Below are 23312 nucleotides of genomic sequence, written 5' to 3'. Positions count from 1 at the left end.
AAACCTAAGCCCGGTGCTGTCGAAGCAATTAAAGATACCCATGCTCTAGGCCTGTTGCCATTTTGTGCAGCGAGATGGTCTGAACTACCCAGATCCGATGTAAAAATGGCCAGTTTTTCCCTCTGTTAACCCGCAGCAGTGCTTCCCAGTATTGTTGTTTTTTCTGGCTGAATTCCTCTCAGAATTAATAGCACTTTGGAGCTTGTTTTCAGCAGTTTCTCGAAATACCTTTTTTATTTTTCTTTAGTTCTTAGTATTGTAGACTGAGGAGTGACGTGACAGCTCAGCTTGCTGTTAGCCACGTATACTGCAAGTATTTTGCAAAGGGTAACATTGCATTTTACCCCCGCCCTCCCTTTATTTTTCCCTTGTGCTCCGGTGCTTGGCCATTGTGGTGGTCTCCACCAGACCACACTCCGGTGTCCCAGCGTGTTGCTTGTAGTGGAGTGTCCAGAACTGGGGCCGGTGCTCTGGATGTGGTCCCACAGAGCCCAGTATGGCTCTGGCCGCGAGGAGAGCAGCTCGTTGTGGCTTCTGATGGTGTGGCCACAGCTTGTTGCTAGGTCTAGACACTAGTAGTAAGTAAAGGTAGAATGCAGGGATTGTTGTTTCTCTAAACATGATTTATTATCTGAGGGAAAGTGTTACGATAAGCACTTTTTCCAGTCATCCTTTGTGTATCTGAGAGCTTTCAGCTTTATGACTTTAATTATTAACTAACCCTGTTATTTCTTAGCAGCAAGAAGAGGGACCTTCTCTTTATTGGGTCAATTCATGTTGTTTATTTTTCAGTAGAAGAGAGTGGTTACTTATTAGATTACTTTAAACTTCAGCCAGCGAGCTGGTATGGATGTACGAACCAGAGCTCCTCCTCTTTAGTTTCCGCAGCGGAGCAGCAGCAGTGCGCTCCCCCATGTCAGAAGCCTAGAGCCTAGAGAATGGAGTAGATCTCTTTGGTTCCTGATTTTCTCCCGACACCATGTGCACCAGTCACTGGTCGCTTCTGCCGAAGGGCCTGGCTCTGGTCCCTCTGGTCCGTGGTAAGCACGCAGCAGATGGCGACTGCGGGCGGGAGGTGAGAGACAGCCTGCGAAACCTGGGGTCATCTGCAGGGTGGGGCTGTTCAGTGCTGCCAGCTGCTGCCCTTCCTGCTTTTGGGCAGAGGGTTTTGCTGGTATAAACAACTTAATACGTATGATTGCTTTTTTGGGACTTTGTTTTCAGCGGTTTTTAGAGCGCACTGAGGATCGTACGCTTCATCCAAGCTGCGAGCTTGCTTGAACAGCAGAGTGACTCCTTCCAGGAGCCTCCTCCTCTTCCTAAGCAGCTTTTTGTGGTACTTCACCTGGAGCTGCTACTTGGTGGGCAGTTCCCTCACCTTTGTCTTTTCTTCAAAAGTTGCTGGTATTCAGAAGTTAGTGGTTTACTTAATCTTTCTGATGGACATTAGGAGGAAGCGGTGATACGACTCCCTCTGGAGATACTTTGCTGAGCTGCTGAAGGAACTTCTGAACCTAGAAGAAGTTACGTGAAGTTAGGGATCTGCTCCATACTCCTTTGGGGGACTTGCCAGCCTGCCTTTTGCTAGCGTTTCTCTCTTGTAGCATTTAGAGGTCACAATCTGTCGTCTCACAGACTGTCCCTGAGGAGGCAAGTACGTTACTTCAGCATGGATTCATGCATCAAGAGAAGATCCTAGACCCTGCCTCAGTAAATCCAGAGCCGTTGCTTATAGCTGCACCAGATGAGCGTAATTTCAAACACAGATCTCTGTTCCTCAGAACAGCTAACACATCACATTAAGCTCCAGCTCTTTCACAAGCAACAGGCAGGAGCTGTTACTCCTGATACCTCTTACGATGCATCCCTACAAGACTAGTCTTTGAGCGGAGAGATGTTGTTAGGCACCTCGTCGCTTTATGCTTTCTCAGCCTCCTTTGGAAAATAGGGGCTTTTGCTGTCTGATTCTGTTATGGTGCAAGGAAATCCAGTAGGTAATGTGCCTTGCTCTCTGCCTGCCTTGCTGGGAGGGAGGGAAATCTTTCTTAGGAGAGGAGAAGGAAATGCAAAGCCGTCCATTTCAGGTATATTTGATAGCGTCCTCTTCCTTCCAGGTGAATGGTCTATTTCCCATGGAAGAATTTTTAAGGAAACAGAAAAAACTAATCAAATATTTCCCACTAAGGTAGAGTATGCTTGCACAGCGTCCTTACCCAGCGCTGTCAGACCTCTTGTCAGAAACGTCTCTGACAGGAGGATCAGTCCCTTGCTTGTGGGGAACTAAGCAGCAGTCTTGATACCAGTGTAAGTAGTGATTTTGCTGGTATTAATGTTTCCACTGCGTCATCACAAGGACATTTGTTCTTTCAGTGTGAGAAGTTCTGGGGGTGTTTAGCAGGGAGGCCGCTCCTTGGTTTCCCTGGGCCACCTCTGTTTGCATCCAGTGAGTTGTTCTTTAGGTCTTGAAGGCTGTGGCTTAAGAGAGTCTTTATGGAACGCGGTTTGGTTTGGGGGGTCCTTTGAAATGGTGGTAGAATCCAAATAAATCAAAGGAGGTGTTGGATAGGACAGCTACCTGCAAACCCAGCAGCTGGATTGAGCGAGCTTTACCCCGTCCATCTGTCAAGCGTGGAAGAAGAGGTACAGCAGAGAAAGAAGGAACGATAACCAAAACCGGTTACTACTTTGCATGATATTTCCCTAGCGGAATAGTCATGTTTGCAAAGCCTTGCTATGGAAGGGTATTACTTCAGGGCACAGGGTGGTCTTCGGACAAGTGGCTCTTACAGTTGAGTTGACTTTGTTGCCCTAGAGAAATAATGTAGGTTGTCTTCATCCCAACCTGTTCAGTTCCTTTCTAAGTGCTGGCTTTGGCGTCATACTGGTGTTTGTAGAAACTCTCAGCTGTTGAGGCTGAACCCTTTGCTTTTTAATTCGGTTTTTGTGTTCCTCAAGGTCACACACAGTTTTTGGTGCAATTATTAAGCCAGGCTTTAGGGACGATCCAAACTATACTTCTATACTGCTTCTTTTTTTAAATCTATTCTACTTTTTAAAATAGTATTTTTGAATAATAAAAGGCTAAATATTTACTGGGGAATGTCTGAATGCAAACGTCTTTGGCATGTCTATGGACCCTTCAGCTGTTTTCCTTGCAGATGGTGCCTGATAAATGTTGAACCTCATGGAGTGGATTAGGGCTGTTAGAGCTTAAATTTGATAGAAAATTTTAAAAACTTAAATGAAATTGAAAAAATTACTAATGAATGAAAGTGGACTTTGAAGTTCTCTCTCTGAGTTAGTACTAATAATTAAATGCCCTTTAATGCCCTTTAATTTACTAATTAAATTATGCTTTTAATTAAATAATTTAAAGGATCAAGTGAAGTTATCTGGAAAGCTGTGTAGATGATTGCAGGATTTGGACACACACTTGAACTTTGAAAATATGAAATAACTTTGTCTGCTTTTGAACTTACATTCAACGCATGTAATAATGAAAAAAGGGTTTGCTGTAGTGTTCCAGTTCTGAACAGCTAAGCTCAGGTTGTTGGAGCAAATGTAACCTGAAGGTGTCAAGCTTAGACCGAAGTGCAGATTTGGGGAAAAACCAGTAAAAATTGGGCTCAATGCCTTTGAATTGAGTACCTGAATAGTGGAGCTGCAGGGTGGCTGCTGCTAGGTCATTGTCACTGTGCTGCTGGGGAGGCTCTTATGTTGTCCTGCAGTAATTATTAAACCCTTTCTGAGCCCTGCTACCCTCAAAGTTACTCTTCAGTGCAGCTGCTCGGAAGGAAAAGCCCTTTCCGATTCCGGATGAGGCCCCAGAAGCCATAGCTGGCGCTTTGGGTATCGCTGCCCTTCTCTCGTGAGGCAAAGCAAACACGCAGCAGTTCTGCCAGTGGCGTGACACCAAACCCAGCCGTCTTTAGGACTCCGGGAGGTGGGTGCTGGTACGCTGCGGTGGTCACGGCACCAGTGCACAGGACGTTGGTTTCGGCTGGCTGCTGCCTTTTCGATCCACCGCCCCGTGCAGCAGCTTCCACCTCTCATTTACCCCCCACCCCGTGGTGTGCTGAAACGCAGAGTAAGTCACTGGTGTGCTATAGATTAAAAATAATCTTCCAAAAAGAGGAACCTGACACGCTGGGCAAGTGCTCCTCCCGTTCTCAAATCCTTTTCTGTGGAGGCTTACAATGACGTGCTGTTTGCGTTAATCAACCCTGTCTTGAAGTTGTAGGGGGTGAAGTGGTGCTGGCCTTACGGGTCAGGAGCATTTGGACAGCCGTTACATAAATCGTGTGATATCTAAATTATGCACTTGCACATTCCTTTTAAAACCAAGATGAAATCAGCCCTTGAAAGGGGAGTGTCTGGCTGACTCCCCCAGTGGGTCTTTGAGAAGTGATGGGCGTATTTTTTCACATCTTGCACTAGCGAAGGCTCCTTTCTGTAGCTGAAGTTAGTCTGCAGCCGTTGTGAGATAAGGTTTTCTCCAGGTTTGCGGTTGCTTGGATATCAGCAATTATAAAACCAGGCTGAAATGGTGTGTAAGAAAGAGATTGTTCTTCAGGCAATTAAGGAGTGATTAGGATTTCCTGAGTAGTTCCGATGAGCTGATAACAGTTCCATGAGTTGCCAAAGCTGGAATACGCTGCTGTACATCTTTGGAGGAGAAAAACTGGACTTAAACCAGCACAGGGTTCTGTCCTGGAGTAGCTGACTGGCTTCAGACTTCAGTTTTCCTGAATATTTTTTCGTGGCGACTACTTTTTCTGTCTTTTTTTGTGTGCAAATACCTTCTATTTTGCAAAAGACAGACAATTGAGGATGACTGCAGTTTTATTATTTCACACTCTTCAGTGTTTCTGAGTAACCTTTTTATAACTTTCACAGAGAAAAGTTGTATAAAAACCTCTTCAAAATCCAGTTGAAGTTTTGCTAGTCCTTGGGGAAGAGCAAAAACCAAAGAATGAGAATAAATTCTGATGTAGTTCTGGCCAGGAAAGAAGGGATGTAGAGGATGAAATGCTAGAATCTGGTCTTAGAAAAAAATAGAGAAAATACATAGAAGTGCTTGGAGGAAAGTATTGAATGTCTGGCTGAACCTTATAGCTGCTTTTGTTCTCCAGTCCCAGTGCATTAGTGCGGAATGCCTGGGAATCTGTGGCTGGGGGCTTGTAGGTGTTTGGAGTTGCTTATTTTTAAATTACTGTTCAGTGCTGCGTGCTTCGATGTGTGGGGTTTGTGTTCACTCAGCCACTTTGCTCGAGCTGGGAATACATCTGCTGCTTCCCTTCCGCTGTGCCCGGTGGCGTTGTGCTCGAGGGCTGAAGGTCTGCAGGACTTGGGGGAAGAAGAAGGTGGGGAGCACCAGTGCATGTGTTATGCATGGTGGATATAAGAAAAAAAATTGTAACACTGGCTTAGTGAGGTGGATCCTGAGCTGGCTGCAGTGTCTGTATTTCTGATGCCCATTAGCATCCTGTCCTTCGTGTTTTTAGACACCTTCGTGTTGAGGGTTGTGCCTGGCTTCTGGCTGGCGCGCTGAGGTGACTGCCTTTGGACAGAGCTGGTTCCACATGGAACCAGCAGCAGAGAGCTGAACCTAAATTCACTCTTGGAATCTGGGAATAACCCTTGAAGTATTTTAACTTTGCACCAGGCAGTCGAGTTGCTGCTGTAGTTAATTTTAACAGAGGCTAATTTATTTTTGATGAATCCAAAGTCATCTAATTACCACCTTAGCCTGAAAGTTGCTTCTGAGATGTTGTTTATCCTACCTTTAGTCTGAAATACTGTTAACAGGCTTATTAATTGTGTAGAGGAGACCAGGGTGTTTTGTGCCTCGTTTACCCAGAAGCATAATGGAGAGAAAAATGTGCGATTTGCAGCTTTGCTACCCAGCGTTGTACAGCACAAAGCATAATTTGAATTTTGCCTCCTGCCCGACGGCACACGCGTGTGCACTCCACCCGGTGCACACACTTTCGGAAGCGATGCTCTGGCTGAGCTGCCGGCTGGGCCAGAGGTGCAGGGCAGGACCTGGGGGCTATGAGATGCGAGGGCCGATGTTAAAATAGGGTGTCGAGGGATGCACCGGTCGGCTCTGAAAAGGCTTGGCTGCTTAGGGAGTCCTTGAAGTCAGCTGCTGGCTGTGCGCTGAAATTCCTCGGTTCAAGTGGTTCTGAGGGATGTACTAATCTGAGCAGTCAGCGGGGAAAGGTGACTTTCTAAACAGTTTGTTTTCCTTTGCACTATGCTTTTTATATGGGAAATAAAAGCTAAAGGGCCTCTTCTTAGTTTCTAAGGTAGTAAATAATATTTCCATTATACTAAAAAAAAAAAAAATACTTGACGTACCTAATTCTCCTAACTGCCTAACAAAACACAGGTATTTAGAGTAGTTTTTGGTACAGTAGCAGATACTAATGGTCTGAACAAATATGTAGCACACGAGACAAGTGTCTGATGCAGTGGAAGCTGTGAAAACGTGTTGTGTTTACTCAGGTAGTCTCAACGAGTTCACTGTATAGGCAACAGAATTTGAGTGTTAAATGTGCAGAGGAAACGCTGTTTTGCTTTGTGATGGATTAACATTAGAAGTGCAAATAGGTTCTACCTAAATAGATTTATTTGGAAAATTAATTAGATGAACTATTGTTACTAGTGCAAAACCAATAATAGTAGTAGTAGCTGAGAACTCGAAGTATCTTCTCTTAATTAAAAAGAATAAAGAAAACCAGTGTCAGGCTCCTGGTGCCTCTGTACCTTTCTACAGCCCCTTTGTCGAGCCATATTCCGACAGTTCTGATGTAAACATTTTCCTGTTAGAATTATTATTTCAGGCAGAAAGGATGTCACTTTGGGGGTATTTGTACTCTGGTGATGGTTAGTTCAGAAATGCTTTAGGACAGTGATCGCAGCCGTTTGCAGCGATGTCGAGGATAAGCCTGAGAAGTGCTTTAATGGACTGCTGGAGTATTGAGATTTTGCGGCTCTGGGCAGGAATGTGGATTGCTCATGTCCTGCACACGGACAGTATCTGCCAGGAAGAGCAGAGGGAGAGGCAGGAGCCCAGAGAGCTGAAAACCAAGCTGAAGGTACCCGCTCCTGTTGGGCTGGGAAAGGGCTGCCGGATCCAGCAGGTCAGAAAATAAAGCCACTTTTCCTCTAAAGTAGAAGATGCTTAGTGCAGCTCAGGTGGAGCCTTGCGGGAAGACTTGCTGGCTGCTCCTCCACAACTAATATTCTTATTATTACAGATTCAGAATTGTTCAACTACCGACTTGAGCCGAGCCACGGTGGGAAATGTTACAGCGAGGCTTAACATAGCCCCCAAGCTGAGTTTAAAACAGCATTTCCCTTTTTTTAGTAAGCTGATTTTGCATGAAACTTTCAGTTTTGAGGGGCAGGTGTGGAGAAAATGATGAAAAATAGATTTATTTAGTACTCAAAGTATTTATATTCAGCAAATTTTGCAAGCTTTCATGGTTCAGCACTCGGAATGGTGCAGGAATGAGTCATCGAATCACTACAAGTACACAAGTCGGTCCTCATAGGCCTTGTAAATACAACGTATTAATTCGGGATGGATGCAGGCAGGTTTGATTCCCGACTCTTTACTCGAGACGCTCCGAAAATGGAATGAGAGTTGAGGTGTCTTTGAATCAGTTACACGAGGAGCGTGTTAGACACGGTCCTGCAGTACCTGTTGAGGTCAGCCTGCCCCTAGAACGAAATAAGCTGTTACATATTTATACATTAAAAAAAAAAAGCACAGGGAACTTGAATTGGCTGTCGGATCAAAAGCGTCCTCCCCATCCAATTTTAGAAACTGTACCTGTTGCTGAAAATACTGGCTGTCTCTCTGGATTGCGATAATTGGGGGTTTTTTTGTAGTGATATCAGTTTGTGGAGTGGAAATACAGGCAGGCTGGCAAATCCCTGGTAATTGGGATAAAAGCAGCACTTTTTAAAATTGCATCCTAGATTGTCTCCTAGTTTCATCAGTGAATATTTTTTTTTTTTTATACTGGTTTTGGTGAGAGTCTGTGTTGCACTCTTCTTGAAGCCCTAAAAGCCGGCAGAGGGATTTTCGCTGTCAGGGTTCTTCACTGGCAGGTTGGGGTATGAACCAACAAGCAAACTGCTCTGCCAGGTGATTTCAGAGCGCAGCTTGTGCCTACAACTGCTTACAACATGCTGAGCCGTCACCGAAAGCTGCGGGGGGCGGTCAGAGCCCTTGCGTAGTGTTTGGTGGAGTTGGGTCAGAAGAGTAATCCTGAACTGCTGGTCGGTTTGGCGTAGAATTTTAATTTTCAAAACAAGTAGTTCAGTCCTGTGTGGACACAGCCCCGCTGACCTGACTGCCGAGATTAACTTCATGTGAAGTCAGACATGCTGAATATTAAGAGATGCTGTTCTGTACTTACAGAAGATCAGCAAATTAATTTTGTAAGGAGGTTAGGACTGGCGCTTCAGAGGCAAAGTTAAGATAGTGGTACTAGCTGCCCATCATGAAAGCAGCAGTGATTAAACGAGAGAAGCTGTTCAGTACCTGCTTGTATTCTTTTGGACCTGCCGAAATGACTGTTCTGGAACGTGTAGGTGAAGAATGACTTGTGGTTTTCTTTCTCTGAGCAGAGACAGGAGCAGGCAGCTGTTAGTTTAGGAGGATGGACTGCTCTGGACAAAAGCTCCTCAAAAGTAGCTCCTTGAGAGGAGTCAAACTGGGTGTGTAAAAGTGATCAGGATCTTTTAAAAAACCATCCCACCCACAACCTGTAGTCAAACTGCGGTGTTTGGTGTTAGCGACGGAAAATACAATGTGGATAGGTCTCTGCTGGTCCCGAGCTGGCCCTGCCTCCCTATAAACTCCTTGGTGGTTAGTCAGAGGCCGAATAAAAATTACGCTTTATTTTCAGCATGAGGGTTTTTTCTAATTTTGTCTTCAGCTGTTGGGTCTTGGTAGCCTCTTTTAGTATTTCAGGTATATTTTTGTTTGAGCTTCCAGCAATAACTGCACTAAAAAAAACCCAGGCAACTGGGAGAATAGCCAGCTAGGTAAGAAAGGAAACGTATTGAGCTTAATTTGTGCAGATCCCCAGCGCTCAGCTCAGTAGTTAGCTGAAGCTGAAACAAGCAGTTATACTAATACTGCTGTTAAATATAGCCATGCCCATGGCCAGCAGAGTTAACTTCCACGGTTGAGTATCTCAAGGGATCATTGAGTCCAACTCCCTGCTCCTCGCAGGACTGCTGGAAACCAAATCAAGTTCAACTTGATGAGCCTTAGAGCTTGGTTTTCAAAGTGCTTTGTAGTGACCATGGGCTGCAGATTGAGTTTATCCACCATCAAATATCTTCATAGACTCTTTATTTGGAGAGCCCCATTTGGTCATGGGCTCTATTGTTTACTTTTCTCAAGAAATCATTTTTGTTTGTTTGTTTCTTTGCGTAAAGGTATGACTTGATTATCTCAGTAAATTAAAAGCTTGTTTTATCTCGTTACATAATTAATGGAGAAATACTGCAAGGAATGGTTTTCTGTAGGCAACCTGTGTGAGGTTAAACCCGGGGCTGGGGGTGTGTTGTTGCTGGTGCTGTCTGCTCTGTGAAGCCAAACATCTTTATTGGCCAGTTCTGAGTGACCGTCTGTACCTTCTTATCCCTGCTCTGGTGACAGGGGGATCTTTTCTGTCTTTCTGTGGCTCTGCTTCTGAAGGACTTTTTGATGTGACACATCTCCGCATGGTTGCGCTGAGCACATGCTGTCAGCGACCATTTTCTGACCTGGTGTGTGGAAGCACTGCAGCGTTTTTGCCTTCCTTTCAGGCTGGTACATACAGGTTTTGAGAGTGCGAGACGTAAAGGATTTGGTCCTTGCTGGGTGATGAGTTGATTCACGTCTTGTGCAGTTTAGTGGTTCTCCAGCTGTTTAGTGTTTGTGCTACAGTGTATGTTTATTAGGAGCCTCTCAGTAATTAAAAGAAGAAAATCCCCTCCTATACCTGATCAAGTATCAAGATGTTGTTAATAAACACGGTTGAACACGTTCCTGGGTTAGGAAATGGTGCCCATTAACGTCCCAAGGAGAGGCTTGCACCCGTTTTGAAACGCTTTAAACCATTCGGGCCTTTCTGGCTATGTTAGAAGCAAGAAGCCATGAGGGACACGTGCGCATCGCTTTTAGATGGTCACGATGGTTACCCAGCTTTCTGCTCACTGCTGTGGTCCGGCCGGCACCGAGGACGGTCGGCAGATTCCTCTCCTCCTCTGGGTGTGTAATTAATACCACCAGCGGTCCCTGTGCTGGCAGAGCTGGTTTCAGGAGGTGATTTGAGTATACAGAGCTCGAGCTTAATCTGCTGGGTTTGATGTCAAGATAGATGAGTATATATTAGTTATTTTTTATCATTTCTCTATCTTCTCTAAAGTCAGATGTAGATGTGATTTGTTGAAGGAGACCAGAGGCTGTTGGGCTGAGCTGTTTTGATTAGATTTGGTTATTTTGTAATTTTAACAAATTTCCCGGTATCTTTTCCACTGAGTAGGAGTTTTGTCAAAAATTATATTTTCAAAGACTTCACGTGGTCTTGGATGAGAATTACTGGTGTAGTCTCAAGGGTAGTGCGAAAGAGCAGGTCTTGTTTTCTCTCACTTCCCTTTGGTACAGCTGAAAATACAATAATTGCAGAGCGCTCTTCTCTTTTTTTCACGCTAACCCCGCTATTGTCTGGTTTGGTCCATCCATCCTTTGTATCCTGTTCTTTGGGAGAGAAGTTTCTCATCAAAGTCAGCAGTGTTTTGTGCCCTGCTAGGTACCTCTGCTGCTGCTTGGGTGTCTTGTCACAGTTCCCAGGGTTACTGCGATCACAGCTGTAATTGCTCGCTCGATACTGGGACTAAAACTGGGTTAAGGAACAAAGCTGCACCGTGCTGTTTCTCCTCAGAGTCAATTAAGTGACTTAAAGGCACTCCCAAGTCCTGGAGCAGGACCTGCCTGTAGCTAACAGAAACCTGGTAGAAATCTGAAATGAAGAGGCAGCTTTTTTTCCGTGTATCTCATGAGTGAGATGAGCCTTTTGTGGGCCAAGTGCTGCTCACCTACAGAAACACCCAGATGCTTTTGCACCTAATGTCCTACATAACGCGGAACTGTCGTGCTTGAGATGCCAGTTTTAGTTGCCATCAGGTATCTAAGGATCTTAATTGAAAGCTTTAAAATAATTACAAATTTTTTGCCTGGTTGTTTTTATTTTGTAAGCTTTTCATAGTCTCCACAGGAAATGAACTTTATGTAGTTGCTTGTCAGTACCTCTTTTTCCCCCAGTGATTTTTGGACCTGTTTGTCATGTTCATCTGCACCTATAGGAACCCCAAAGACTTGGGTATTGTGGAGCAGAAAGACTAAAGAAAGCTTGAAGTTACTGCAGCACTAGGCAGGAATAGGGGATGCAAATCTTTTGGAAATGAGCTTAAAAATTCTATGGCTTGTGGAGCAATTAGTGAACTTTACTGCCATTGCTGGTTTTACCACTAGTGAAAATAAAGACAGAGGCTTTTCTCTTATTCAAGTTGGGTTATAACAGCTGTAAGGCGATGGAAAACATCTCCGCTTAGACCCATTGTTATCACCCCGCTGCTGCTCACATTCCCAGTAGGGGATGGAGAGCGCTGGTTCAGGGCTGACTAATTAAGGCATGACAGCTAGTTGGAAATAATCATTCTACTTTTGCAAGAGCTGTGAGCAACTTAACAAGAATCTCTGGAAAAAATGAACTTATAAACAGGATTAATTGACAATATTTAGAAGCTGCGCTTCCACTGAGAAGCTGCTAGGCTCTTGTGGTTGTGGGGGTGAAGAATCAAGCCTGTTGTATCACAAACTGCAAGAGCAGATCGGTTGTATTGCAGGGGCTCACGGCCTTGCCAGAGCAACTGGAATGAGAGGTCATCGTTTGCACCAGGTCTGGATGCTGTTCAGCAGCAGAGCTGCAGGACAATGGAATGAAGTCTGTCCTAATGCCACTTTAAAGCTACTTGGGAAACTTACTGTCATGGTTTGACCCCAGCCAGCAGCTCAGCCCCACACAGCCATTCGCTCACTCCCCTCCGGTGGGACGGAGAGAGAATCAGAAGAGTAAAAGTGAGAAAACCCGTGGGTTGAGATAAAGACAATTTAACAGGGAAAGCAAAAGCTGCAGGTGCAAGCAAAGCAAGCCAAGGAATTAATTCACCGCTTCCCATGGCAGGCAGGTGTTTGTTCAGCTGTCTCCAGGAAAGCCAGGCTCCATCGTAGCAATTTCTTGGGAAGACAAAATGCTGTAACTCTGAATGTCCCCCTCTTCCTCCTCCTTCCCCCAGCTTTATATGCTGACTGTGACATCATACGGTCTGGGATATCCCTTGGTCGGCTGTCTCGCCTGTGTGCCCTCCCAGCTCCTCGTGCACCCCCAGCCTGCTCGCTGGTGGGGTGAGGAGCAGAAAGGCGTGTAAGTAAAGTGTGTAAGCACTACTCAGCAGTAACGAAAACACCCCTGTGTTCTCAACACGGTTTCCAGCACAGATCCAAAACACAGCCCCATAGCAGCTACTGAGAAGAAAATTAACCCTAATCCCAGCCCGAACCAGCACACCCGCGGAGGTGGCCAGCACAACAGCTTTATGTTAGAGGGTGGGTGGGGTGTGGGGTAAGCAGCCAGGCGCAGGTCGAGGGAAAGGAACAGCATGATGAAGAGAAGAGCTGAGCTTGTCGATGCCTATCTTCTTGCGCAAGAGCTGGAGGCCTTCCCGGGCAAGGGCTAGTGACACCAGCTCTCAGGAATTTTGAAATTCCTCATTTGCCAAGTGCTGTGGATGTACAGGACAGATTAGAGTTGTCTAATTGCTTCTTCGAGACAACAGGACAGATCCACCCCGTCATCTTTCAGTCGTTGGTTAGTAGCTGAAGTGCTTTAGAGACGCATTAGAGCCTGAGTCAGAATGTGTGTGATCTGGGGAATGACCCTGAAATTTTAGTGTTGTAAGACCAAAGTAGAGCAACCTTATTAGGGAGATATAGGAAAACCAAGCTATGTATTTGGGAGCAGAAGGGGAAAGAATGAAGGGTTAAAGCCCTCGAGCTCCAAAATACAGTAAGAAAATGTGGACTGAATTTTGGATGGGAAAAGAGAGCAAATGCAATAGCCACTGTAATAGCAGATACCATTGAATGAAGGCAGCTGCCTACTTCCCGGTTAAATATATAAGTACAATATTGAATTTCCAGTGTGAAAACCAGTCTGTGTAGTCTGCCCTCGCATGCGTGGCCCAGATGTTGAGAGGACATGGAAATAGCTCTCAGCAGTACTGTACTGCCTGTGCCAGGTCACCCGTTTGTGGATCTAAGGCAGTGGTGTTAGCCAAGGGTCTGCTCTGGCGCTCCGAAGGAGGAGGGACAAGCAGAGAGGGGGACCTGCTTGTCCCTTGGGTCAGTGGATGTGCCAAGGAGGTAGCATCTCCCTAACACTTGCTACCCCCTTTTCTTTACTTAGGCAGCAACAGAGGCCCCGGGGAATTGAGTAGGTGCACACCAATCCACAAACTTGCTCTGCAGCCTGCCTGGGGAGGAAGTGGGACCGTCCTGGTGAAGTTTGTGCTCTTGTTCACTTTGAGTTACAGTGCTGCTCTGCTGTAGTGTTACTGCATGTTCCTAAAATGACAAAACATAACATTGAGGAGACAGTTCTTAGTCTGCATCGCAGGGAAAGGTAGGAATGACCTCAGAGGTGCTTCCCAATAAAGGAGCAGAAGAAAGTGATGGCACAGTCTGGCTGTGAGCTACCGAAGGAGAGCCAGTTGGGGCTAAATTGGTCTAATGTGGGATTTCTGATGAATGTGGTGACCCAAGCCCCCCGTGCGTGATTTCTCAGTGAGAGTTCCCGATCCTTGCTCTTAGCTCACAGCATCGATGCATCTCTTCAGCCTTCAGCTGCAAAAGGGGCTGAGATGTTCCTTACGCATTGAAGGACGTAGGAATTGAAAACGCTGTTAGCAATATATAATCACTGTAACGAGTATCTCTAAACATTTAAGATAAACTAAAACCTAAAAACCCCTGCATAATTCTATGGAGTCACGTTTGCTTTCCAGAATAGCTTAACTGGTGTGGGCCAGTTGAGTACCAGTAAGTCTGTGGCTGATTTGTGCTCCCTCTTGTGGCAGCCTGTGGTGGGAGAGCATCGTTGGCCCCTGGCTGGCCACCAGTGATAGCGCTGGTTGTGAGCAGTGTGTGGTTACAGATAACCCGAACAGCCCTCACAGGACTCTAAACTTGAAAATGTGGAAACAGGGTTTGCTTGTCCAGTGCTACTGCTCTGTGAGCGTCCCGAAACACTCAGATACAGGTATCTGTGGGGTGACACAGAAGCTTTCCCACCTGGGTCCATTTTTAGCCGCCTCCTTGGATTTGTCATTGTCATGTGTTTGGTAACTAGTTAGACTGGAGTTTTCCAATCACCCTCTGGAGACAGGTTTGATAACGTAATTTTTCATCCGTGTGAGGTGTGGTTTTTTTTCATACCTAACTGCGAGGCAGAGAGGGGTTCGAGGTAGACTTCAGGCACAGCAGGGTTCTCTATGGGACCTAATACTCGTAACTTGCTGAGTTGTCTGGTTTGGGGGCAAGAAAGAGGCGGTGAAGTGGGGAGTGCTTTTGAGGTAGAATTGCGTTTTGAATGGGGGGCATGAGGTCATTAAGGGGTTAATCCATAATTTGATGGCAAGAGTAAAGGAATTGTGTGACTTACCCATCATGTGTCTTACTTGAGTGTGGTGTTCCTCTTTCTGCGAGACAGCTGGTGGAGGGGAAGAATGCTGGAATAACTGCAGACGATGTTTGGAGACGCTCAGTTTTTTGCGATAGCCCCTGCCAGTTAGCTGGTGTCTCCGGGGCACAAGTGACGGGGAGGACAGGGCTGGGGGGACGCAAAATGGGCAGCGCGGTGTCGGGTAGAAGTAGGTGGTAATTGCGGGATGGACAGCAACAGGGAGCAGATAGTGAAAACACAAAAAGGGAGGAAATGAGTGAATGACATTTGAAAGTCTGAAGTAAGCTCAGGAAGAAATGTTTGCAGCTGAATGTTGACAGAAATTCTTACATCTCCTGTTCCCCATCAAAAGGGAAGCAAGCAGCAGGGAGGAGCAGTTGGGATGTGGGGAGAGAGCTGTAATTAAGTCAGGGTGAGGAAAGATGGTGACTGCCAAGGGTTATAGGACACAGGCTGCGGTGGGGAATTACAGAGGCGTTCTGCGGAGAACGGTCCCTCCTCCCTGTGGTAAGCCAGAGCTGGAAAAAAAATCGTATTCTGTTGCATGTGAGAGTGTATAGTGATTTCCCCCCCCCACTAGATGTGTGCAATTTAACTTTGGCAGAAAGTGCTAGTTGATTACTTTGACAGGTTTAATTACTTTGGCTTGAATAAGATGAAAGTGAATTTATTTCCCAGTGAGAAAAGCGTTGAAAGGCTGCATGAAAACCTGTCAAAGGAAATTGAAGAGGGGTTGGAGAGTTATCTTTACAGCACATGGAATTGATAAACATGTCAGTTAAAAGGGGAATTTATTTATAATAATCCAGGTTTTGTGGCCAGAAATCTTTGATAATTCCGTTCACTGGGAAAATGAATTTTATCTGTTCAGTTGATTTGCTTCTTCATATTGCTTGTAGAGCAGGGAATTGCCGTAGAATAAAAAATTGAAGTCATAATTTTTTTTTTTCCTAGAACACGTCAGTAATGGAGGATCAGAATGAAGATGAGTCTCCAAAGAAAAATACCCTATGGCAGGTAGGACTAACGTCGGCACAGAAGGAGTTGGCATGTTTTTATATTCTCCTGCTTTTGAGAACCCAAACCTTATGTCTGTGTAATCACCCTTGGCTGTACCATCCTAAAATTAGCTTAGCCTTCAAGTGAAGGATGACGCCGACGAGTAATACTTGAGAAATTACTAGATCTTCTCCGATTTTGCATTCGTGCTGACCCTGAAAGGATAATTCTGCGTCAAAGGGTGCTTGGGGATACAGGTCAAGGTTTCTGAGCACACAGCTGTCGTCTAAAAGGAAAAATTCAACACCTTCTCGTGGCAAGGAGTTGCAACCAGGTTGCTTTGAAGAAGTTCGGGATTACTTCGTTGTTCCCCAGCAGCTCTCTTGGTCTCCTGAAGGGCTCAGAAGAGCCTGGCATCAATCTTTGGTTCTAGTTACTAATTAGCAGTTAAGTCCTGGGGTGGTGTTCTCGTAGCATCCTTATTTGTAGCTAAAGCTCCCAGGATATTAATGGTTGGGGTTTTTTTCTAACATGGATGTCCCAGACATTGACATGAGCTGGTTTTCAAAGCCAAAACAAGCTCTTGACGTCATGTAATTCTCATTTGTGGACAAACAGCTCAACACTGACATGAGTCGTGAAATACCCAACTTTGGTAGGTCTCTACATGTGTTTTTTTAACTGCTGGAACCTGCGTAAACCACGTGTGGAGGCAGACTGCAATATGCAGCAGAAACCACTGGTTTAATCTGGAAAAGTTGGTTCTAAAAAGAATTCAGTCCCTTGGTGCTTAAGTGGTAAAGAGGTGTAGGGGAATTAAAGTCTTTCAGTGTAAGGTAAAACTTATAGTTATGCACAAAGTCCTTTCATTGACCTTTGCCTGTGAAAGATGAAGGTTATGTGGTGGTGTAACTCATAGCTTTAAGAATGTGTTTTAAAATTTAGTTTTGTTGATGATTTCTTTGCCTCTGCTCATATACTCTTCCTTGAGCAAGTTGTTACGGCTGATATTTAAATACTGCCATTCCTTCTCCAAAAACAGATAAGTAATGGAACTTCGTCTGTGATCGTCTCAAGAAAAAGACCATCAGAAGGAAACTACGAAAAGGAAAAAGACTTGTGTATTAAATATTTTGACCAGTGGTCTGAATCAGATCAAGTTGAATTTGTGGAACACCTTATTTCACGAATGTGTCACTATCAGCATGGACATATTAACTCCTACCTGAAGCCCATGTTACAACGGGACTTCATCACTGCGTTACCAGGTAAACCAAGTATTTCTTTAGCAAGAGGCACGTTTATTAATACTTTGTGTAATGCTTCAGGTGTACGCAAACCTTTTGCCACATCCTCCGGGTTTAGAGCATCTCTTATAAATGACGTGATGATGCTTAGCGAACAGAAGGGCAGGAGCGTGGCTGGAGACACTCATGTCTGTGATTAATTGAATCGGCCACTGGATGCCAGTGTTGTTCCGTGTAAAAGTAGTTTGAGTGGCATATCCTGAAGAGTAGTTTGTGTTTGAATTGGAACCAATTTGTCGCAAAAGTTGTATCTCTGGTCTAAATTCCTTTTTTGTTCGATCCCCTTAGGCATAGAAAATACTACAGAGGTGTTTTCATTTGTGAAGTCTTTATTACATTTTAATTTAAGTTCCCTAAATCCTAAGTAAAAAGCTGCCTGCTTAGATGAGTGAACCTGGTTTGTCTGGTCTGTTACTGACTCAAGGGCAAATGCACTTGTGGATTTTTAGTGTGTGGTCCAGCTGTGATTCCTTCCTTCAGTTGCTCAGACCCTCTTCTGCTACCGATCGGTGTAAGCCTGTTTCAGTAGTTCAGATAAGAAATCTGTTCCTCCACTTGCTATGAGCGTTTCTTCAAACGAATACAGAGCCGTAATAACTGGGTGGATAGAATCTAGCTTTCTGTCTCCCGGTAAGCTGTATATGTTTTACCATGAATTTCTGGCAGGAGTCGTGTCCCTGGATTTTTGCTGCTGGGTGAATCATTCATTTGGTTCTTTCAAGGGTATTTTCACAAAACCTGGAAGAATTCCACTTTTGAAGGCAACGGGGGGATTTTGGCTCATCTGCCAAACATGGTTGAAATGAACTTCTTGGTAGTTGGAGGGGAATGAAGAACGTAGGGTAGGACACAGCAAGCGATAGGAATCTCACGTGTGCTCTGTTTCCTTAAAACAGGCCTTAAAATGTGAAGGAGGTCTCTGAAAGGAGGGAGCATCATTTCCCCCAACACCTCCGGTTATAACGGGAGTTCTTTTATAGAAGATTTAGCCTGTTGGCCACACACAAAAATGTGCTCATCTGGAGCAGGGCTGTCTCCTTTAGGTAGTGTGGATGTGTCTTCCAGCTTCCTTTCAAATCACCGCATTTCTCTAGGGAGCATCTGGGACTAACTAAAACAATCCAGTGAAATAGTCGTGGTGGTCCGGTGCAAGTAGAGCTTCGATTACCAGGTGGTTTAGTTTGCTTCTGTGCCTCAGGGCTGATACGGAGTTACACAGTTCTTCCATTTGTATTGATTCCTAAGAAATCTTGGGGAGCTGCAGAAGCTGACACTTATTTACACCACATTTGTATCTATAAAATACATACTTAGGTTTACAACTTTAGTTGTTTTTCATGATGCAGAGACTGGGAACTGTTCCCATACTCAGCCTTTCGAGAAGGTGATGCGGTGTGTGAAGAGTGTCTGTATGAGTGTACCCAAGAACTTAGGGTGAGCTGATTGACATCCATCCCTTTAAGACAAGTGAAACTGTCTTTCAAGAAGTAAAATTCCTTTGTTTAAATGAAAATCGTTTTTTCTTGCTGCTGTCCCTACTGATTTTTTACCTGTCAGGACACTCCCTTGAGCACTACCTTGTCACCCTGGATTGGGAAAGAAGGTCCCTTTCGTATCCATTCTGTGTGTTAAAACTGTAAGAGAGCCATATGCTGAGTCAGGCACATAAAACCCTCCCAGGCTTCTTTGGAAAATTGTTTCTAAACTAGTAAAAGCCTGCACAGATGCATGGTCTAAGTGACTGTTTCGTATCTGTTGTGAGTCAGCTTTATAGAGCTGACATCCCACATTTGGGTTTCATTTTCATACAAAGTGGTATTTACACACTGAGCTTTGAAATCCCTGTGGATTTTAATTGTTTTAATTGATTATTGAAAACGAACCAAACCTTCCTCTGGTACCTATCATTGACAACAGCTGCAATTTTTCACCATTTTCTATAAAACTGCAATAGCTCTTGCAGAGGCATGAGTTGGGCATGAGTTTTTCTTGGAGAAGTGTAATAATAGAATATATAATAGCATATATAATGATAGATAAGGGCTAGATGCATTTTACTGAAGAAAATTGATAGCATTTAGCACCTCTTTCAGAAGCAGTTTATGGAACTAAATGCCCACTGTCTTTTCCTGTAAAATGGGTCTGTGCAGCCCTGAATGTGCCTTAAACCGAGTCCTGCATGTTGTCTGAAATAATCATAGTGGGCCTGTCTAAGTAGCTGTGCTTCGGACCTGATCCTACTACATTAATTGGGGTAGAAATTTTACTTGACATCTTTTTTAGTGTGAACAATTGAAATCTGTGCACGTTTACAAGCAGTAAAAAATCCAAAGAATAGACTTGGTGGCAAAGCAAAGAATTTGTGCTCAGTTCGCAGCTTTCCAGGCTCGGTGTGCTTATAGAAGATGAGATTGATGTATTTTAACATCAGAAAATGCTGGAGTTCCTGCCCTTTCAAATACTGGTTTTAACTGTGACCAGCATTAGACAGAATTGTGAAAATTATTCATCTTGGTAAAGGGATTCTGCCATATAATTCATGGTTAACCCTTAACTCCATGAAATACTGGCCTCACGATGGACAGGCTGCATGTGTTAGGAGTGCAGGGTCCCAGGCTGCCGTGCACGTGCGTGTTATCGCTGTGGTGGAGTTGGGGTCGCTGATTGCAGCTCCCTTTTAATGAAACCCTTGGGTTAATGCAATTAAGCTTTAATGAGCGTTCGTTGCTAGGATTACACCACAAGCAAGAAAGCCTTGGGTTAGTGAAGCGAATAAAAACAAGCTGAGCTCTGGTCACTTGGGTTTTGTGTCTCCAAATACTTGGTCTGATAGTTCCATAAAATGTCCTTCTGCAGATAGCAGTCAAGTCTAAGACACCTTGAGAACATTCCTAGCCTGCAGAAAAGAAATGGCACCTTAGGAAGGAAGGTTTTCCTTGTACTTGGAGTTTATGTGGAGAGTTACTCTCCTTAGGAACTGTGTTCTAGCCCTGGCTCTAAACGCTTGGTGTGTATGACAGCGGGATGGTTTTTTAAAACCAGGATTTTGAGAAGGACTGGGTCTTAGCCTGGTGCTTCGGAGCTGTGCACCGGGCACCAAGCACATCGCAATGCCCGGTCCTGTTCTCACTCTTGAAGCGTAGCTTCCCACAGCCGGGGAGAGGCTTTGCTTCGCGATGCTGGGGCCGGCTCTCGGGCACACCGTGAGTTTTCTACTCCTCTGTGTCTGAGGAGGTGGCGGCATTCGGCATTAGTGACTCGTGGTGCCTCAAGGGCCACACTGATCCCTCCATGAAAGACTTAGCCTTGGGACGAGCTCCATCCTTCAGGTTGCAGTTCCAGGCTTGAAGCGTGAGAGGTGGCTTTGGCTCCAGAGGTTCGCAGCTGTTTTTTCAGAGGATTGTTACTGCTCTTTCACGTGCAGATGTGTGAAAGTCTGAACAATGCAAAATGTTCCTGCTTTGTCACATGTCGTTGTTCGTAATCGGTTCTGTGCAACTGCTTTAATCTGGAAGACTATTAGAAAAATAGTGTTTCACAAGCAGGAGGAGGACTAAAAGCAGTTGAACAGCAGTTGATGTATGCGCACTTTCTATTACTCAGACGTCACATCCATTTCTAAATGGGAAATCATAAAACCACGGACGTCAGCGATCCCGTTTGTGTTGTGCCGAAGGGTGTTGAGGCAGAAAGCAAGCCCTGCTGGGTGCTGTCTCCTGCCATCCTGACTGTCATCCAGATACTTTTCCTATGGCCTCAAATTTGTAATCTAAATTAAATTCTTCTGAAGCCACTTAAATGACACATCCATTCTTGTTCACGCGAAGGATTTTATATACAAGATATGGATTTCTAACAGTGGAATACGCTGTGTGCTGCATGGGAAACTCCTCCAGTGTTCGTGCTTGGTTCAAAACCACTTGCCTGCTATCGAACAGCAAGTCCTTGCTCTGAAAGACATTTTGAGTTCTGCTCTGAAGCTGACCTGTTCGGCATCTTCTGAAAGATGATAGAGGTGGTTAGAGGGGGAAAACCCAAACCCACCACCACCACAAACCAGAACCATGCGCTTGGTGAGTTCCAGGGATGCTCTGCAGCATAGCCTTGTTGATAGTTGCTTCTCGGTGACTTGGCAGGCCCTCAGAGTTCACACCTCTCTTTCGGGGGAGGATAATGATTTAGTTTGTTGCCAGGAGATGGCAGTAACAGATAAACTTGTAAACATTATTGTGTGCGCGATTATCATTTGAACACCCTCGAGTTATGGTTTGATTAGTGCTCTTTGACTAAAAGTGTTCAGGTTTCCCTCACCTAAGACGGTTAGTGTTCGTGTGTGATCACTGGCTCACTGAATTACACCAGTTAGGCAGAACTATACAAATCAATTCGATGAACTTGGCATCGTTCATTTGCTCATTCACCTGCAATCTTTCCGATGCCTGAGTAAAGACTTTGACACCTTAAAAGTGCAGACATGGACAGATGTCCTGTCTCCGTTGCCTGCCAGCAGTGTACCTAGCGCTGGTGGCTCCTTGGGGACGCGGGCATGGCTGGAGCGTGTCTGTCTTCTAACCAAGGAGGATTGAGGACACCTGGAGTGGTTAGTCTGGTGTGTCCTCTGCCCTGCTGCCACGCTACTGCTGCTTGAAAATGCCTTTCAGACAGAGGGACAGGACAGCGTCCTCGTGTTCTGGGCGAGCTGGAAGCTGAAAGTCTGCACTTGTCATTCTGCGTTTTGCAGAAATACTGTTGTCATCAGGGTGTTTTCCTCTCTTTTTAGTAACCTCTGGGCTGCTGGTTTAACTGTAACCTGCTTTGGTGTTTATTTCTAGTTTCTTCTAACTTGTTCCAAACTTTGCAGTTACTCATTTTTTATATTTAATTGGTAACCTTGAAACCCAGTAGCCTGATACTGGTTGAGCCGAATTATCGAGTCATTTCTTAGCACTGTAGTCTCCTTTATTACCCAGTGATTTGACTGATATCCCTGCACAAGGTAACTAGTAATACACCTATAGCCCTGAACTGTGTTACCCATGCTGGGATGATAGTGGATGCACTTGTTAGTACTCTGGAGAGGGAGGGGGGGCTGGTCGAAGCTCAGATATTGTATAATGCTGGTGAAGGAAAAACCGTGCAGTGAAATGGGAGCCTTAAACACCTTTTATATAGGACCGCAGTGTACTGCTCCGCTGAGGGAGCTTGCAGTTAGGTGCCATGTCCTCTGCACTGTTTGCTTTGGGAACTGCCATGCTTTGTGGAGAACATTCTTCCTCTTCCTCCCCAAAATGTCCAGCGCTCTGTGCTGGGAAGAAGCGTGGAGGGCTGTGTGGTGCGATGCCAGCGTTCCAGATGTACTAGACAGGCACCCGCTCTGTGTAGGCTCGTCCGATGGTGTTGAACACGACTGTCTGCAGCGAAGAGTAAAATAACCGTTCGGTCTGTTCCCATTAAAACATGGCGTAAAAAAGCAGAGACGTGCTTGCTCAGCAGATCTGTGTCTGTCTTTAGCTGCAACTTCCACTTTGCACAATTAATTAGTCTTCTTGATACCCAAGGATTCATGATTTTAAATTTACCTCTTGAAAATGACCTTTCAGTGATGACGTTTTCCAGAAGAACTTGAACAGTTTCAAATCCCATAACATCACAGTAAGGCCGATATAATCTAAGTAAGCAAAGCTGAGAACATCAACGTTGTTGTGTACTAGAACGATTGGGATGGGGCAGACTGGAAGAGCACTTTAACAACACCTTTAAACACCCTGGTGTTTTCTTCAGGCTAGGAGATGGTGCAGCTTAAAGCTGCTCTGAGACATGGTGCTGTTAGAAGTTGCTGGTTTGGAAGTGATTAGACTTGAGACCCACTAGTTACTTGGACCTCATTACATTGCAGTTATTTGAATCTGTTATTATGACCGGTATTGAAAAATGTGTATAAGCCTAATTTACATTGTAGGAGCTTTCACTGTTCTTTAAAGGCTTTTCGTGTTTCTCTAAATTACATAGAAGAGATGAACAAATGCTCTTCAGCTACATGTATTGGTTTTTCCTCTCACACAGAAACGTTTTGGCTGGAAAAGGCCTTTAAACTCCTCAAGTCCCCCTGTTCCCCAGCACCGCCAGGTCCCCCCTGACCCCTGTCCCGCAGCAGCACCTCCACATGGCTGGGAAACCCCTCCAGGGATGGGGA

General features: G+C 45.0%; 1 protein-coding gene across 1 annotated transcript in view; it reads left to right on the top strand.

Moving 5' to 3' along the window:
- The window catches only part of FBXW11 (F-box and WD repeat domain containing 11), a 53878-nt gene that overhangs the window by 5678 nt on the left and 24888 nt on the right, over positions 1-23312 (top strand). Inside the window, exons 2-3 of the mRNA XM_010141012.1 lie at positions 15768-15830; positions 16855-17080. Coding sequence (XP_010139314.1) covers positions 15768-15830; positions 16855-17080 — 289 coding nt within the window. The remainder of the gene's footprint in view (positions 1-15767; positions 15831-16854; positions 17081-23312) is intronic.

The sequence above is a fragment of the Buceros rhinoceros genome, unplaced genomic scaffold (assembly GCF_000710305.1).
Source record: "Buceros rhinoceros silvestris isolate BGI_N320 unplaced genomic scaffold, ASM71030v1 scaffold9468, whole genome shotgun sequence".
Taxonomy (NCBI): Eukaryota; Metazoa; Chordata; class Aves; order Bucerotiformes; family Bucerotidae; genus Buceros; species Buceros rhinoceros.
This window is presented reverse-complemented; position numbering and strand designations above follow the sequence as displayed.